Source organism: Argentina silus (assembly GCF_951799395.1).
Source record: "Argentina silus genome assembly, chromosome: 17".
NCBI classification, from domain to species: domain Eukaryota; kingdom Metazoa; phylum Chordata; class Actinopteri; order Argentiniformes; family Argentinidae; genus Argentina; species Argentina silus.
Genome location: NC_139671.1, coordinates 9,431,355 through 9,449,764, shown reverse-complemented (window position 1 = coordinate 9,449,764; position 18,410 = coordinate 9,431,355). Strand labels below are relative to the sequence as shown.

General features: G+C 43.5%; 1 protein-coding gene across 1 annotated transcript in view; it reads left to right on the top strand.

The window, feature by feature from the left end:
* Nucleotides 1–18,410, top strand: part of col12a1b (collagen, type XII, alpha 1b) — a gene marked incomplete at its 5' end in the record, with an annotated part of 59,865 nt that overhangs the window by 18,300 nt on the left and 23,155 nt on the right. Inside the window, 30 exons of the mRNA XM_083688497.1 lie at nt 936–1,085; nt 1,269–1,388; nt 1,490–1,654; nt 1,840–1,986; nt 2,627–2,769; nt 4,296–4,425; nt 5,439–5,584; nt 6,236–6,365; nt 6,545–6,684; nt 7,714–7,843; nt 8,430–8,569; nt 8,666–8,798; nt 9,604–9,743; nt 11,532–11,661; nt 11,894–12,033; nt 12,387–12,516; nt 12,767–12,906; nt 13,160–13,289; nt 13,470–13,609; nt 13,716–13,845; nt 13,951–14,090; nt 14,744–14,873; nt 15,071–15,210; nt 15,384–15,513; nt 15,643–15,782; nt 15,996–16,125; nt 16,403–16,542; nt 16,709–16,838; nt 16,970–17,109; nt 17,189–17,318. Of these exons, the coding sequence (XP_083544623.1) occupies nt 936–1,085; nt 1,269–1,388; nt 1,490–1,654; nt 1,840–1,986; nt 2,627–2,769; nt 4,296–4,425; nt 5,439–5,584; nt 6,236–6,365; nt 6,545–6,684; nt 7,714–7,843; nt 8,430–8,569; nt 8,666–8,798; nt 9,604–9,743; nt 11,532–11,661; nt 11,894–12,033; nt 12,387–12,516; nt 12,767–12,906; nt 13,160–13,289; nt 13,470–13,609; nt 13,716–13,845; nt 13,951–14,090; nt 14,744–14,873; nt 15,071–15,210; nt 15,384–15,513; nt 15,643–15,782; nt 15,996–16,125; nt 16,403–16,542; nt 16,709–16,838; nt 16,970–17,109; nt 17,189–17,318 (4,104 nt within the window). The remainder of the gene's footprint in view (nt 1–935; nt 1,086–1,268; nt 1,389–1,489; nt 1,655–1,839; nt 1,987–2,626; nt 2,770–4,295; nt 4,426–5,438; nt 5,585–6,235; nt 6,366–6,544; nt 6,685–7,713; nt 7,844–8,429; nt 8,570–8,665; nt 8,799–9,603; nt 9,744–11,531; nt 11,662–11,893; nt 12,034–12,386; nt 12,517–12,766; nt 12,907–13,159; nt 13,290–13,469; nt 13,610–13,715; nt 13,846–13,950; nt 14,091–14,743; nt 14,874–15,070; nt 15,211–15,383; nt 15,514–15,642; nt 15,783–15,995; nt 16,126–16,402; nt 16,543–16,708; nt 16,839–16,969; nt 17,110–17,188; nt 17,319–18,410) is intronic.

The following is an 18,410-nucleotide window of genomic DNA, read 5'->3' as shown; positions in this document are numbered from 1 at the left end:
ACAAATTATGCTCAGATGCATTTAATACAACAAAGTCATTGTGTCATCTGTGTTGAATCAGACGCCTCTAAGTGTATCTCTGTCTGTGTTCATGACATCTGGTTTTGTTGATGAATGTCTTACAGACTTATATTGGGCTTATGAGTGCTTTGTTTACCAGTGAGGTATAACTCAAACAAAATGCTGCCATAATCAGATATATATATGGACAATCCCTAACACATCGTCAAGCATCTGTTTTTCTATTTTGCAAAAAGTAGTGGGTCAATAAATTTTCTTCTAACTTGTTTTCAATTGCAGACACAGTGGCAGATTGCATAACTCAGTGTCCAAAAGAGTGCATCTGTGCCTTTTTTGCTCTGCGGACGAGAAACCCCTTTCACCCCCACAGGTGTCTGGAGTAGCAATTACGAAGCACAGCAGGAATGTGCAATAACTTTGGGAGAGAGGTCCCTTGTATATCACCTATCAGGAGGGTTTGTTGTTCAAGAGGACAAACTCAATGACAGCCTCAGAAACATCCCAAAGGCACGCGGCCTGAAAAGCCTTTGGATATACAACAGGATTGACATGCAGGGAAAAAGAAGACAAAAAGAAGACCCTCAGGGCAAAAACTGTTAATCCTACAGAAGAAAGATACCAACTGTTACAAAGTGTGTTATCAGAGCAAAAAATGTTGTTTTGTAAAATTATAATGTATGTATAGTTTGTTATTGTATTATTGGAAATGCCTCTCTGCCCCCTGCTCATTCATTTCTGTGTATTTGGTTTGTGTAAAAGGGTTTATAAGGCGTTCTTTGTCACCTTTCTCCTCAACACTCTCCACAAACATTCTCTTATCTCTCATTCTACACTGACTGTACCAACTGGACATATCTGAGGGGTGTCCATTGTATCAGGCCTCCCTCTCACCGCCCTCTCCTCCATCCTCACAGCGGCCCAGTGTAAGTCCACGGCCAAGGCTGACATCATTTTGCTGGTCGATGGGTCATGGAGTATTGGTCGTCTGAACTTCAAAACCATCCGTGCCTTCATCGCTCGCATGGTTGGCGTCTTTGATATCGGCCCTGACAGAGTCATGATCGGTAATCTTTGTTTTGATCAGATTCCTTTGGTGATATGATGGCATACAGTAGGTTTGTCAAAAAGGTAATTGAAAGTTTAATCTGAAATTGATGGGATTTACTAGAATGAATGTTGGGTGCTGCTACGTTGTTTTCACTGGGCATGATCTTATTGTTTTGGACCTCATCATGTGTTCCAACCAGGTCTGGCTCAGTACAGTGGAGACCCCAAGACTGAGTGGCACCTGAATGCCCACCCAAACCGGGACTCTCTGTTGAATGCTGTGGCCAACCTTCCTTACAAAGGGGGAAACACCATGACAGGTGAAGTATCATCATCGTCCAATTAAGACTTGGCAATCATTTCCTTTTCCTGTCACAAACTTGAAAGTTGACAGTTGATCTCTCCTCATGGCTCCTTGTAGGTATGGCCCTGAACTACATCCTTCAGAACAATTTCAGACCCAACGTGGGACTGCGATCCGACTCTCGCAAAATTGGTGTCCTTATCACTGATGGCAAGTCCCAGGATGAGATCGTCACCAACTCCCAAGTGCTGAGGGACGAGAACATCGAACTCTACGCCATTGGTGGGTGACTCTCCAAATGAAGACACAACACCTTGCATGTTTAATGTAATCATCAGAAGTCCTGATTATAGACATGTTACAGTACATTGAATTGTCTCTTGTTTTTACTGCTGTATATAATTGTAAATTATCTATATTTTTGTCATTCCTCCACTGAAGTGAATGTTGTGTCATGTTGCTTTTAGGTGTGAAGAATGCTGATGAGAATGAGTTGAGGTCCATTGCCTCTGACCCAGATGACATTCACATGTACAATGTGAATGACTTCTCCTTCCTGATGGACATCGTGGATGATCTCACTGTCAACCTCTGTAACAGTGTGAAGGGCCCAGGTAAACCCCACATCATCTTTCCCAATTATTCTTTCACTGCCTCCCAATCAAGGAGAGACAAAATAATAAGACATGATACTTCTGAATTGATAAAGTCAACAGATGTAAAATTCCTGGCGGTCAGTTCTTCGTCCACTGCTGAGTCAGTCATGTTTTTGTATTTGGTACAAAGATTGGGATCTTTGTAAGATGCCAGAAGAAACACAGACAGAATCAGATGGTGGGAAGGAGACGTTAAACAGTCATTTAATGCTTAACCCAGAACAAACTGTCCTGATATTCCCCATCCATTTCACAGACAGATTAGCATACGAGGCAAAGTAAACTACTAAGAGCAGCATGACCTGGATGATAAGAGCCAATGAACAGACAGAATGCAAGCCAACACTTGTGGATTTGGTTGCTTAATGTTGGAATATTTTGCTTTGGACACACTTCTGTTCTTTCTGTTCTTGAAATCAAATTTAAGAGTAAACACATTAGTGATTTACTACCCAGCTAGGGAAACTATTTTCTAATGAAAACTGTGATGGATATACCAGGTCCACAGACCCCCTGTCAGCTAATTTGATTGGGACAGATTTGTGGTCAGAGGGTTCAGTGTGTGAAATACTTGACATTCTCTCTGCTCCTCATCCAGGAGGAGGTCTGGAACCGCCCACTAACCTGGTGACCTCTGAGGTGACCCACCACTCGTTCCGTGCCACCTGGACGGCACCCGATGGCCCAGTGGAAAAGTACCGCATCGAGTACATGACTGTGGCTGGAGGCCCAGCAGAACAGGTTAGCCCTATATTTACCTCCCTTTTTTCCTCTCTCCCCCCTCCCCCCTCTCCACTCATGCATTTGAAGATCTTCAGCTCTTACACCTGGTTTAGATATGAAGTGGAATTAGCTTTGTGATTCATCTTCAGCTGAATTCTTTCTCAGACTTCGGTGGCTCATCTTGCCAGAGGTGATCAGGTCACTTTGGCAGTAGTCTCATTTTCTCTGTTTATCCAGGCGCTTTTGGTGGGACTGCCCTATTCAGTATCAAGTAGTCCACAATGAAATGTTAAATGCTTAAATCCATCTTGAAGAATTGGGATAAAAATGACATTTATTCCCCAGTACAACTTCAGACGGTTATGGACATGATGAAGCGGACTCTATATAAGTGGTCACATCACCAACTAACACAAGTTAACATTAAGTTATATCTGACTCCAAAATATATTTTATGGTTAATAATGATTGATAATGATTTGCTCATCCCTGTGTGACAGACACTCGATCACATTAGATCCTAGATTTAACTCCCATCCCAACTTGTCCTTACCATCCCAACAATAAGACATCAGAGACATCGATGGGAGAGGCCTGTTGGCCTATACTATATACATTACAGTAGCAAAGGAATTGACGACAGGTAAGGCGCGATTTCTTCAGGATGTCCACCAGGCTAGCTCATTCAACTGTAAATAGGTGTTCCGGGCTGAGAGAGGGGGGCATTGATCACCATTCACACTGTCTTTGTCTCAGCCACATTTAAACACATTTAAATCACATGGCTGGAGCCACCAAATCCGTCTACAACCCACTGTAGCTACCATCATCAAGCCCACCCATTTTATGTGGATCGACGTTAAGTCAGATAAAGTCCAGCTTATTTGGCCCAAATGCATTAAGATCTGGAGCACAGTTGCTAAGATAAACCTGCATTCAGTTACTTCACACATAAGCATCTGTCATTCGTACTCAGGGGACTGGGTCTTTTTCATTCCTTGTGCTTTCTCTATGCAGTCCATGCATAGTTATAGAGAGTGTGACTGTCTGAAAGCGAGACTAAAGCACAGCGTCGGAGTTTCCATGAATCCTCATTCTAAAGCCTGCTCAGTTTAACCTTCCATAACCCCCCCTCTGGGGAGAGATTTCTGGCTGTCCATCCATTCTCTCTCATTCCAATTGGAGTACAAAATGCTTATTCACACAATAAATCACTAGATTTCACTTTCAATTTGCTGATATGTGCTCTGTTCTTTTGAATGCTCTGAAATTTAGAATAGAGTATGTGTGCAAGAAGATGTTTGTTTTGTTTTGGGTTTCCTAAATGTGTACCATATGAGTTGGAATATTAGATTTTGATATGCAGTAATCCAACATAATCCCATGACAAATTTGAAACTCTTGGACGCACACACACTACATAATGTAGGGGTTACCTAAGGTCTCCATTCGACTTCTTGTCTGGTTTTGTGATCAACCTCCTGTTGAATGTCAATGGATTTGAGGGTTTCCCGCATTATAACCATGCTCTTTTATCCCCTCAGATGTTTGTTGATGGGACCGTGACCACTGCAGTCCTGCCCAAACTGACCCCTCTGACCGAGTACGTGGTCAACGTTTTCTCTGTCTCTGGGGAGGAGAGCGCCGAGCCGCTGAAAGGCACTGAAACCACCTGTAAGTCTGCAGCTGTCTGCCTCTCCTCTGTTTGTCTTCCTCTTCTTCCTTCCCTCCAACCTCGTCCCAATTACCTAATGTAATCACTCTGGAATCACTTCCTTGAAAGGTGTCCAGGTTCAACCAATAGATGGAGAGTGATTCTGATTCTTCAGCAGAGTAGTGATACACAGGAAGTGAACTGAGATGAGTTTTACAAGACATTGGTTGTTCTCTGGGGGACAGACATGATTAAAAGGAACTTCTAAGAGGGTAGCATCACAGCTCGTTGTTGAGGCAATGCATTTGATTTATTACAATACGGTTCCAAAATAAACAACACAATTTGCCTTCCATGCTCATTATCCTGTTTGAAATGGTTTCGACATGGATGTAAATTGTTTACTGGTTGTTTTTTTGGGTGGGCTTATGAAACAACACTGTTTACAGAACTGGGAATATATATGGTGAAAAGCTGATTTGTGGCAGTAAATGCTAAACAAAAAGTAGTTCCCATAGTCTCCTATTATGGTGTTGGTCCTGTCATATTCCAGAGATTTTTCTTAAGAAGAGAATTAGCATCCTTCTCTCATTCTTGGCCTCATTAAGAATCTCTTAAGAAAACTGATGTAATTGAATGTGATGTTAAATACACACAAAATACAAACGTTAAGTGCTTTCATTGCTCATTTGTCCTTTATAGTTGATTTAATTCCTTTTTAAAATGTGTCACTTTGATTTTTATAGTGAGCGTTATAAGATATTTCTCACCGTCATAAAGGAAGCTTATTGTGTTGTCGTCCGCCACTTGGACACGGCTGTAGAGTTAGATCACTGTGGTTTTCTTAATTGTCATCTTAAGCTAACATTTAGTTGGATCATGATGCTCCTGGGTGACCGCTGCTTGTAATGTGCCAGTGTGGCTCACCCATAAATGCTGAGTGTGGATGTGATGTGGGCTGTTGGGTTTGGTTCTAGAGAGATTTAGGCAGTAGCTGACTGTGTGTTTTGTTTCCCTCCTGCTCTCTCTTCAGTGCCTTTGGCCGCAGTGAAGAGCCTGACTGTGTATGACGAGACCATGACCACCTTCAGAGTGAGGTGGCAGAAGGCTGAAGGGGCCACTGGCTACATGCTGCTCTACAGCGCCATCAATGCCACTGTGCCTACTGTGGAGAAAGAGGTAAGCAGGCCACACACTCTGATCCATTCACTGCACACATGCACAAATACGCACACGCACACGCACACGCACACGCATGCACACGCACACACACACACACACACACACACACACACACACACACACACACACACACACTCATGGAGGACGTTGGATAGAACCTCCATTTGCGTGCTCAGCATTTCCACTTCCAGTTTATAAGACGAGGTAGCCAAGGCCTCTGCTAGTGATGCCTTACTCATTCCAGATGGCAATGCAATGATCATAGTCCAGAGCAGGAAGTGGACTTTTACAGTGGTGTTCAGGCAAGGTCTACAAAAAACAGACCCTTTGGACAGAGGGTAATGGGAAGGATTAGCTCATGCTGGCCCTGCACAGGTTATTTCACCAATGAAGTCATTGAGATGATATTAACCAAACAGAATCAGAACAGATGCTGTATATTTTAGGCTGTAGGCTTCTGTGGCTTTGGCCAGACTGTACTGTAGCTATTCAAGTTAAATCAGTGTCAGTTAGTGCAATGGACCAGGTGTTCAGAAGGATCCTCTTGACAAGTCTTGTCTTGTTGTTTTGCTCCATCCTGTCGTCTGTCCTGCCCTCCCCCTTTCCTCCTCTCCCCTCTCTTTCCTTCTCCCCTCCCCTGCTGTGCAGATGCGAGTTGGGGCAGATGTGAATGATGTCCAGCTGCAGCAGCTGGTCCCCAACACAGCATACACACTCTCCCTGTTCGCCCTGCATGGAGAAGGTGCCAGCGACCCCCTGATGGATCAAGGAGTCACCTGTACGTTCCCCTCCTACACCTCCTCTTTCTATCTAAATTATGTTAGTGGCACCGCTGTGACCCCATGTGTGTGTACTACTTCACAATGCAGATGGTTCACAGACTTACTCACTTTAATTCCCATGCCCCCTCCCCACACTCACTCTCTCCCTTTCTCTTCTTGCCGTTCCCTCTGCCAGTGCCCCTGCCACCAGCGGGTGAGCTTAGGATCACTGGTGTCACCCATAGCGCCATGAAACTCAACTGGGACGCTTCCCCTGGAAATGTCCGCAAGTACATTATCACCTACAAGCCAGATGAAGGAGAGGAGGTCAAGGAGGTAATGCTAACAACACACACTCCACCCTGTCTCTAATGTCTCAATTGTATTCTTTCCAATTTGAACAGTGAAAAAAACACAATCACTAGCTAAAGCAGTAAATAACATTACTGTGCACAAGACTCCAATATGCTGCCATGAGGTTATGGGAAAAAGTTTAATAAGGGACTCTCATATATACCTTAGTTATTAAGAGAGGGAGGCACGTCATGGCGAGTTATAGCTGCCCTTTCACTAGAGTGCGATCTTAGAGTGGGATCTTTACTTCAACGCCAGGGCTTATGGGAAGAGAAGGCTACTGACAGATAAGGCCTGGCCCTAGCCCTAGCCATAAGCCACAGACTGAGAGATATATCACAACATGTCACTCCTCATAATTACTCACTTGGATTTAAGTAAGAGCCAAAGACTCTGAAAAAAGACACATCTGAAGGTGTCTCTGTAAATACCATGAAGAAATCTCCAGAAAAGTCTGATGGATGAGGCACTGGCCTCAACTGGATATGTCAACGTGCTCTGCTGTTCTCATGGATAACATCTGAATTCAGCTGTCTCCAAAGAAACCCTCTGTATGGATTTATGATCAAAGGTTTGCCTTTCATAGAGATGTTTTTTCCTCCACGTCGCCATTGGAGAACTGTTATGGACACATTTTCTGAGTTTTTCTTGAAACTGAAGTGGAAACTGAACTGAAAGAGACATTTCTCAGCATTTTTTTCTAGAAGCTGTGTGACTGGAAGGGTTTTTCCTACCATCAAACATTCTCTGGAATTACAAATATAAGACTTGCTTAGCACGTCTTTTCTTAGCAAAGGTTCTGCTGATTTTCCTATGGCTTTTTTTAAAAGCTCTGAGAGCCCAGTTTTTTAAATTGACAAATGCTGGCTGTAATCACTATACAAATACCATATGAAATAACTCACAGTAAATTCATATTAGTTACTTTATTTTGTAATTGTCCTTGTTTTCACAAAGTAAACCTTTGTAATTGTTGTTTCTAAACGTAGATTTCTTACACCACTGTGACAGGTTGAAGTCAATGGTGATATCACATCACTGGACCTTGGCAGCCTTATTTCTCAAACTGAGTACGATGTTGCCGTCACCCCAGTCTATGATGAGGGTCCTGGTAACCCAATGCTTGGACAAGCTATCACAGGTACTGTATTCAACCATTCAGAATTTGACTATGGTCATCTGTTCACCAGACAACTAGCCTTGAATCAATGAGCCAAATCAGTCCCTGTGGAGTAGTTGTGTAGGTTAGGGATACTGTATGAGTATGTTTGGTTATGACCGTCTCCAGGCTGTTCTTGGTATCAGCCTATTCCTCTCCTCCCTATCTGGACAAAGCCCAACCAAATCTGTTTGGGTGTGTGTGTGTGTGTGTGTGTGTGTGTGTGTGTGTGTGTGTGTGTGTGTGTGTGTGTGTATGTGTGTGTGTGTGTGTGTGTGTGTGTGCGTGTGTGTGTGTGTGTGTGCATTTGCGTGTGCTACAGTATCACTCAATGCATTGGGCCTTGTTCATCATTATTCTCAGATGACTTGTGGAAATGTTATTTCCAACACACACTTACACACACCAGTTTGTTGGCCAGTGTGAAGTGAAATAGACTTGCAGCTAAATGTTCCTCACATGGTCAGCAGCCCCGCTGACGAAATGGCCTTGCCTCATCTCTCAGGACTTCCTCGTAATACATCACAGTAATCACGTTTCCCCCTCACGTCTCTGTCTATGTGTGCAGATGTTGTTCCGGCCCCCAAGAACCTGAAGTTGTCTGAGGTGACCCAGACCTCATTCAAGGCCACCTGGGAACACGGAGCCCCTGACGTGGCCCTCTACCGAATCGGCTGGACCAAGAAGGGAGATAGCAACTTCCAATATGTATGTTTATCCAGCCAATTGTAAATCTCCTATTTGTACATCTACACTACAGCAATGTCAGAGTGGATTGTGATGGCTTATGCTCGCCCTCTCTAGGCCATTCTGAACAGTGATGAAACCGTCCATGTTCTGGAGAACCTGGACCCAGACACCGTGTATGATGTCACCGTCACGGCCATCTACCCCGATGAGTCGGAGAGCGAGGACCTGATGGGCAGCCAGCGCACATGTAGGCCACACTTCCTTTCCCTTTTCTCTCGAACTTACATTCATGTTTTACATTCAGACAACCACACAGATGTGGTGCACATTGAAATAACATTTGTTTTCTCTTAACATCTCTCTTTCTAGTGTCAAAGATGATTACACCTGGTATGTTATTTCTAAAGGAGAAGGACATTATCATGATAATGTCCATGATTATTATAAAATGGCAATGTGGGCAATAATGAACGTGTTGGAAACACACTTGTTTAACTGCATGTGCATTTCTCTGCCTTAGAGCTTCAAATGCAAAAGTGTGAATATTCACCCGCAGCGGATGTTCCACCACCGACACCTCATTGTCAACCATTTCTCATAATATAATTTCTCACTTCATATTGTCATTTCTCATGTTGTCATGTCATTTCTCATATTGTCATTGTCATTTTCCATGTCCTAATGTCATTTTCCGTGTCATGATGTCATTTTCCATGTTGTAATGTCATTTCTCATCCCATAATGTTATTCCTCATCAACATTCCCATCAATCATCAGATTAATGGTTATTGCATGTGCATATTTGTTTCGCCTCCCGGCTGCTTTACACTCCATTGTGTCATCATTTAGTCATTTGTGTACTTCATCATGTTTTCTCACCCCATCATCCTCATCATCCTCATCATCCTCATCCGTCCAGCTTTATAACCCCATGTGATTACGGAGAAGTCGTAACAGCTGCTCCATACCCTGCAGCCATTATGTATAGACACCACCATCATACCCCGTCCATAGGGGTGTATGGATTGTAATTGAGATTTGTGTGTTCCTAGCTCCCACTGGACCCCCACAGAACTTGCAGGTGTTCAACGCCACCACCACCACCCTGACAGTGAAGTGGGACCACGCCCCAGGCCCCGTCCAGACATACAAGATCTCCTTCTTACCTGTGGCTGGAGGAAAAAATAACACAGTAAGTGAAACGGCGGCCAACATCTGTTTCTGTTAAGCATTCAGACTGAAGGAGGGACCTGTTGGAGTCGGTTGATGATACCCCTTTCAATGCAGTACAATGAGTAGAGGAGTCACAGTGTTTAGTCATAGGTAGTCATGACCACCTCACTTTTGACTCTTCTGATGTAGCTCACAGAAGGAAAATCCTCAGCAACCGTTTAAATCCCACCATGACTGATTAAGCCCTTTTGATATACGTTTCTTTGTTCTGGCCAGTGGGAGAGTGGTAACATTAGTTATCATTGCAAAACTATTTGGCAGGGGATTTCCGAAACGTGCCTGTGCTGGTTTAACCACTATGATCACACAAGACAATCTGGGGATCATCAGCTCAAGGATAGCAAAACGGCTGCCAAAGATCTCCAAGTCAAAGGGCTGCTAAATCCCTGTGTGTGTAAGAATATTAAAGCATTTATGAATTGGTTTATTATAACATGAAATAACTTCCCCCATGAGATGCGCAAGTGATGTCCACCCCACTGACAAGGGGAAAGAAATTGCAGGCTATTTTGTCTTCCTCCACATCATTAGTTTGACATTTGGATTATGAGTGTGTCCCATAGTCAGTCTGTTTGTGTTGTTAGAGGAGGTCTGTCCTTGGCTGCCAAGACCACATTCCTATGTGATAACTTAATTGTGATCAGCAACGGAAATTGCTTGGAAATACCTTAAGGAAACTTTTTGTCTTTGTTTAATGCGGTTATATGAAAAGAATTTGGTGAGTTACACATTTTATTGTGTCAGTGAGAAGTAATGACAGTGTACTGTAAACAATATGTCCGTATTCTAAACTGTGATCTCAGCATGATACCACGTGACCGAACTGTTGCATGTCTCCTTGATCTCATCAGAGCACATTATTGATATTAGAATGCACTAAAAGCACATAGGGACATCTGTTATTATGGTGTGGCCTGCAGACTTGTTGATTTAATATAAGCCACATAATCCACTCGTGACCTTTGGTTGGGTACAATGGGTATCCAAAAAAGCCTGTATCTAAACAGTCCTTGAACTGTATACTGTAGTCTAGGTGACTGCTAGTGTGAAAGCAAACACAATGAAGGTTAAATTCCAATGGCTTTTTGCCCTTGATAGATGTGCTTAGGTGCTATTAAATGGCAAGATGTATTGCAAATATTGGTCTAGAGAATACATCAAGTACATCCATGATATCTACAGTAATGTCCTGGAGGACTACTTAGCCCTCTCTTTCATAATCTGTAAAATGCTTATTTATAAATAAATAGCGTGAAATCCCATTGTTCTCTGCTGTAAGTTGTTTGAAAGAGAAACTATGTTTATACAAATGGCACTGTATGCATAATTAACCCATGGGGACATCTGCTTTTGTTTCTGGAGGACTGAAATTGAGGGAAAAAATTATTGGCAGATTTTAGGATATTCAGTTGCTGCTTTAATAGAGTTCCCTGGGCTCCCTGAGAAGCAGTGTTCATTCTCCGCAACTTTGTAAATGTCAGGTTTGATATAAGAGCTTGGAGTTTACATTGGTCATGTTTGGATTACTTCCCTGTGACAGTGTAGCAAAACTCAGCTTGGCCTAACTGCAGAGCTAGTGTGCTTGAGGGCGTTTTGTTTTCAGAGCTGAGGACAGCCCTAACCATTGAAGTCGTGTTACTTGTCATCTCCATGTCACTCTACTCAAATGAATTGCTCTACTTTGACGAGATATACTCTCTCCTCCCTAAGACAAAGGCAGGACTCTAACATGTAGCATCCCAAACAGATCCAGGTGGGAGGGAAGAAGAATAGTGTTATACTTCAGAAGCTGATCCCTGACACCCCTTACTCCATCACTGTGGCTGCTGTCTACCCCAGCGGAGAGGCCAAAGACATATCTGGAAAAGGGAAGACCAGTAAGTGGCCCTGATGACAGGAACTCTAGACACCTGACCTACAGGAGGGATGAGAGACCACCCACAACATGGTTCTGTCAGTTTTAGCCAAGCATACATAATTACAGCAGAATAGAGATAGTTAGGATCAGAGTGTGATAAATGCAGTGGATACCTCTTGTGCAGTCTCAGGTACAGTACAATCAGTATAAAAGAACAACCCACACAGTAAAGCGTTGTTTGGTGTCCTCAGAGCCCCTGGGTGGAGTGAAGAACCTGCAGGTGCTGAACCCCACCATGAGCAGCCTGAACGTGCGCTGGGAGCCGGCCGAGGGAAAAGTGAAGGAGTACAAGGTCATCTATGTACCTGCTGCTGGGGGAGCTGAAGCCATGGTAGGACTTAACCATGTTTTGAAGCTACACATTTTTTGTTTAGAATGACATACATGTTTACAATCAATGGAGAAAAAACAAGTTTATATTTTGGATTCTGATAAGGTAAGACAGTTGAACTAAGCTCATGACACATTTATACATTAAGTTATATTCTTCAATTATCAATGGTTATATATCATGAATTTAAATGTCCAACAATGGATGTACCAATCCCAGATTGCCCCTTTAATATAACATAATTATAGCTACACATATCTTTCTTCCTTCCTGTCTAAAAAAACCCCTGTTATTATTTGTATGTTTTAAGACAGCAGACATAAGCAGTTGGGTTATCTTTGTGTGACTAACAGGAGCAAGTGTCTGGGACCACCACCAACACTGTCCTGCGAGGCCTCCAGCCAGACACCATCTACACCGTGTCAGTTGTGCCTGTGTATGCAGAGGGAGATGGCAAGAAGAATTCTGAGAATGGAAAGACAAGTAAGGCTGGCTGACTTCTACAGTACATCATCTTCTGTAGGACTGACAAATATCCATTTTTCAATCAAAACTTTAATGGGTAATATGGTTTGGATGTGTGTTTGTGAGGTATGAGGCAGACAGTCTTTTACAGTCTTGCAGTGGATCTATTGGCTGCCAGATTTGAACTTCATGCAGACCTTGTGCAGTCTCAGGTTCAATCAGTATAAAGGAACAACCCACACAGTAAAGCTTTGTTTGGTGTCCTCAGGGGCCATGGGTGGAGTGAAGAGCCTGCAGGTGGTGAACCCCACCATGAGCACCCTGAATGTGCGCTGGGAGCCGGCCGAGGGGAAAGTGAAGGAGTACAAGGTCATCTATGTACCTGCTGCTGGGGGAGCTGAAGCCATGGTAGGACTGGTAGGAGCACCATCAGCTTACTGTTGGCTGACACTGTAGAGCATTGGACCTTGTTCTTATCATGATTGTTTTTTACACTACTGGTAGACTGAAGGAAGTTGATTGCCATGTTTTATGTTTAATATAACATGATTATACAACAATTTGTTCTTTTTGTTTAAAAAACAAAAAAGTATTATTATTTATTTATTATTTGCATAAATAGCAGACATGAGCAGTTGGGTTATCTTTGTGTGACTAACAGGAGCAAGTGTCTGGGACCACCACCAACACTGTCCTGCGAGGCCTCCAGCCAGACACCATCTACACCGTGTCAGTTCTGCCCGTGTATGCAGAGGGAGATGGCAAGAAAAATTCTGAGAATGGAAAGACAAGTAAGGCTGGCTGACTTCTACATCATCTTCTTTAAAAACTGACTAGTATCCATTTTCAATCAAAACTTATTTGAGTCAAACAAAAGTGTTTGTGAGGTATCAGGCGGACAAAGAGGAAAGAGGCTTCTCCTCTCCATAGTTTGACACTGGTTTCATGTGCCTTTTCTCCTTGTTTGCCAGGACCCTTGGGTGGAGTGAAGAACCTGAAGGTGACTGACCCCACCATGACTTCTCTTAATGTCAACTGGGAACCAGCTGATGGAGCCGTGCGCCAGTACAAGATCTTCTTCGTACCTGTTGCTGGCGGCACAGAGGAATCGGTGGGACTCTTCATGAGATATACACATTGCCAGATTAAACATTAATATAGGGCTTTTATCTCTAATCAGTTATCTAAACAAAGCACATTTATTTGCTTGTAAACAGGAGCAAGTTCCAGGAAGTACAACCAACATTGTTCTGAGAAACCTAAAGCCGGACACACCTTACACAGTGTCAGTGTTACCTATTTACCCCGCCAGAGAGGGCAGACGCCAATCTGAGGATGGAAAGACATGTGAGTAGCAATGGAAAGACAAGTGGTTGGCTATCTTAAAGTGACTGGGGAAGAAAGATTCTCACATCACTACCATATCTGAGATTATTTCATTCTTATTTTCAGTGCCTTTGGGAGGAGTAAGCAACCTGAAGGTTCACAACCCAACCATCACGACCCTCACTGTCAACTGGGATGCAGCCGATGGCAACGTACAGGGCTACAAAGTGGTCTACTCGCCAGCCGCAGGAGGACCTGAAATCGTCGTAAGGATATTTTACTCACCCACTGCCCCCCCTATAACTCAACACTTACTGTACATGGTGACCACAGTTGTCACAGTTGTTGACAATATCATCTCCCTCAGCAACGCGTAACATAATGGCTTCCAATCCTGTGGGAGAGAATAATCCTGTTTCATTGCACGCCATCTTTGTGGAGTGGGATTTTCATCACCCCCAGCCTGAGGAGTAGACTAGAGTTAGCCTGTGTTAGGCGTGATGAAAGGCGAGGGAGCATGCCATCACAACAGGCACGATGGAGTTCATGCTGGGCGGGAGCTCAGCTAACAGAGTGTGAACAGCTCTGTGATCCCAACAGTAATGCAATTTACTTTTTGGGTTTGGCTGGTGTTGTGGAACAGGATCCTTAAAGCATTGTTTTCTTTATCTGTTTGGAATTGGCCTGTTCAGTATGGCACATGCCATAACTTTCACTCTCAATCAAACATTCTGTCAAAATAAACTCCACAGAAGGGTGAGAGAAACTGGAGCGCTGTTTTTTTGTGCTGTAATCCACTCACAAAGTTTCAGAACAGCTGTGGTACATGGTGCTTATCTTGTGGGTTTGGTGGATGTAATACAGTGTTCGGTGTTTATGTTGGAGTTTCTATTGGTCTGACTCTATCTCTCCTTTGTAGGAGCAAGTCTCAGAGAGCACAACCTCTACAATTCTGAAGAACCTCCTGCCAAACACGGCCTACACTGTCTCTGTCGTCCCTGTGTACGCAGAGGGAGACGGCCCGAGCCTCGCTGACAACGGCAAGACAAGTGAGTGATGACAGCTTATTATACACAAGGCTTTCAGAGACGAGTCATAATCACTAGCAAATTGTAAGATAAAATATGACATGAATCCTATTATTTTGTAAAAAAAAAACAAAAAAAAACACAACTATACAACTACAGTATATGATGAGGTTTAAAATCAAGGTTACGATAAAGCTGAGTTTCCTCTCTGTGTTCAGAGCCATTGGGCTCTGTGAGGAACCTACAGGTGATAGACCCCACAACCAGCACCCTGAACGTGCGCTGGGAACCTGCCGAGGGGAGTGTGAGGGAGTACATCGTAGTGTACGTCCCAGTCGGAGGAGAAGACCAGGAAGTGGTATGATCTCACTTCATCACCTCACCAACACCCTCCCACTGCACTGAGAGTGTGATCTGTACTGTACATCTCCTAGCAGCTCATGACTCAAAGTCACAGGTTAGACATCATGACAGGGTTAGGTTGGACTGAGGACCGTTGACGCCTGATGTTCTCCCCTCTGCTTTGAACAGGATCAGGTCGCCGGAACTGTGACATCGACTGTTCTGAAGAACCTTGAACCGGACACAGAGTACACGGTAACAGTGGTGCCTGTGTACCATGAGATGGAGGGCAAGTCGCTGTCAAAGAATGGCAAGACAAGTGAGTTGAATTGGGTTCAATCACTGAGAACATCTCTCAATGTCACTTATTATCTCCACTTATGATAATGCCAGCATTGTGGTTAGGTGTCATGGTACAGCCTAACATAGTCTCTCCTCTTTACCTCAGATCCCTTGGGCGGAGTGAAGAACTTGCAGGTGATTGACCCTACAATCAGCACACTGAATGTCCGCTGGGAGCCGGCTGTGGGGAACGTGCGCCAGTATAAGGTCTTCTATGTGGCCATGCCAGGGGATGAGGAGCTCATGGTAGGACTCTTATCCATCTCTCTACCACTTTGTGGTAAATACCTAATGAACATGTAACAACATGTTTATACAATGTTGTTACTAATTACAATGTGACACAGGAATAGGGGAAACATAATGTACCATCACTTTCACTGTTAGGCTTGGTCATGCTTACTATATGCTGACTGTGTCATTATAATTCTGACAGAGCTCTTGACTTGTCTTGAACAGGATCAAGTGTCAGGAGGCACGACCAGCACTGTGTTGCGTAACCTGAAGGCAGACACAGTCTACAAGGTGTCTGTTGTTCCAGTCTACCCAGACGTGGATGGCCTCCGTCAGACAGAAAATGGAAAGACAAGTGAGTGAATTGTTTTGTCTCTTAACTTCCGTTTGCTCAAGAACCTCATATTTTATTACTTGGTTTGTCTCAGTAGCATTATTATTGGGAAGTGATGTATTACATTACATTTATGGCATTTAGCAGACACCTTTATCCAAAGCAACTTACAACAAATACATTTGTCTAAGTAAGTGAATCATCTATCCATCAGTCGTCATAAGAAAAAGTATCTATGCTAGGACCAGGGGCAATTGTCACAATGCACCTGGGTGCTCATGGTGCCTTTCTTCCTCAGAGCCTCTGGGCGGAGTGAAAAATCTGAAGGTGATTGACCCCACCACTAACTCTCTGAGGGTGCGCTGGGAACCAGCCGACGGTGATGTGCGATCTTACAATGTCATCTACGCCCCTGCCGCAGGGGGACCGGAGCAGACGGTAAGAAGACAAGCCACCCCTCATATAATACTATCCTATGAATACTTTGGTTTATGATGCATAAATGATGAATGAATCACAGAAAATATTTTCTTTCCTGGAATGGTTTTATCCCAATATTACACAACGTTACATCCTTGTTTATCTGATAACTCTCTTCTCACAGACCCAGGTCTCTGGGATGTCAACTAACACAGTTCTGAGGAACCTGAAGCCAGACACAGACTACAAGGTGACAGTTGTGCCTGTGTATGCAGATGTGGAAGGGAAACGCCAGTCTGAAAATGGAAAGACAAGTAAGTTGTGATATTCTGAAATAAAATACTTGACAAAATAACAAATTAATTAATTAGTATCTATTTTTTATTAATGTATTAATAATTTGCCAGTGATTCCTTTATAAACTCATTGTTCTGTTTACTGTCAGAGGCCTTGGGTGGGGTGAAGAACCTGCAGGTCACTGACCCCACAACCAGCTCCCTCAAGGTGCGCTGGGAGCCCGCTGAGGGCAATGTGCGCCAGTACCGCCTCTTCTACGTTCCTGCATCCGGTGGTGCTGAGGACATGGTAAGTCCACCAACTGACTGTACCTCTCCTTTACCTCTAATGGTATACTAATGCAATACAAACATCTCTCTGTGAACAGGAGCAAGTGTCCGGTGGCACGACCAGTACCACCCTGAGGAACCTTCTCTCAGACACACCCTACACTGTCACTGTGGTCCCTGTCTACCCAGAGGGAGAGGGCCTGCGCCAGGCTGAGAATGGAAAGACACGTAAGCCATGGACATCCAACAAGAATCGGATCATCATTATTGTTTTTATCTTGATCAAGACGTGTGGTTTTCAGATGTTTCAATTTAGTGGTTTCTCAAATCTGGACCTGGTTTGGTTGAAGTCAGATCTCAGAGAAATCTCAGGATAATAGATATCCTCACAAGGAAACATTGTTACTCAGGTTAACATCAACCATGAGAGGAGTAGAAACCACAAATATTTTAGTCACACATATTTCAACCCCCCCCCCCCCCACCCTCCAAATAATAGATGGAACAAAGGGGTAGCTTATCTCACTAGTAATTGCTGCTTGCCCCGTGTCTGTGTAGTTTTATACCCTGTTGTGTGCATCAGTTTTGTTTCTGCTCAAATGGCTTGCCATGCTCAGTCAGCAGAAATCCATCCCAAAGAAGTTAATTGGAAAGCTGTGATTCCAGCGGAGCATATCAGAGCTTATGGTGCATAATGATTCCACAGGAGGTTCCAGGGCTCTGTTGAGCAATGCCTATATGAAAACTTTCAGTGGGAGTCAGGCATTTTATTTTAATTAGCTAATTCCTTGTCGTTTTCAGTATTGAGGTATTATACAGATTTATTATCATTCATATCTGATGCTCAGATGCCAGGCCACATGTGAGGATATGTTTATGACCGATTAATCTTCTTAAAGATGCGAAGATATGAATATGCCTTGTAGCATGTTTATGATTTTGGACAAATAGATCATACTTTGAATCTTTTTTTCGTAGAATAAGGTGGCTCAGCCTAACTCTACAGTACCTACTAGATCTTGATTTATTGGTCTTAAGTGCTGAATGCCAGAAGAATACGCACATCTGTTTTAGTTTAAAAGGGAAGTTAAGAGGCTTTTGCATAAACCCAAACTGTGCTGCTTCTCTCTCTGTGCTCTCGGCATAGACACTATAAAAAATTACTTTGTTCCTGGAGACTTAGCTTCGCTCAGCATTTGAGTTTCCCCCCTTTTTTACTGAGCTATATCCTGTTTAAAATTCACTATTGCAGGCTACTAATCCTGACATTTTTCTTGTGCTATCTTGCCTTTCTCTTTTTGGACAGGCAGGCTTGGTAGG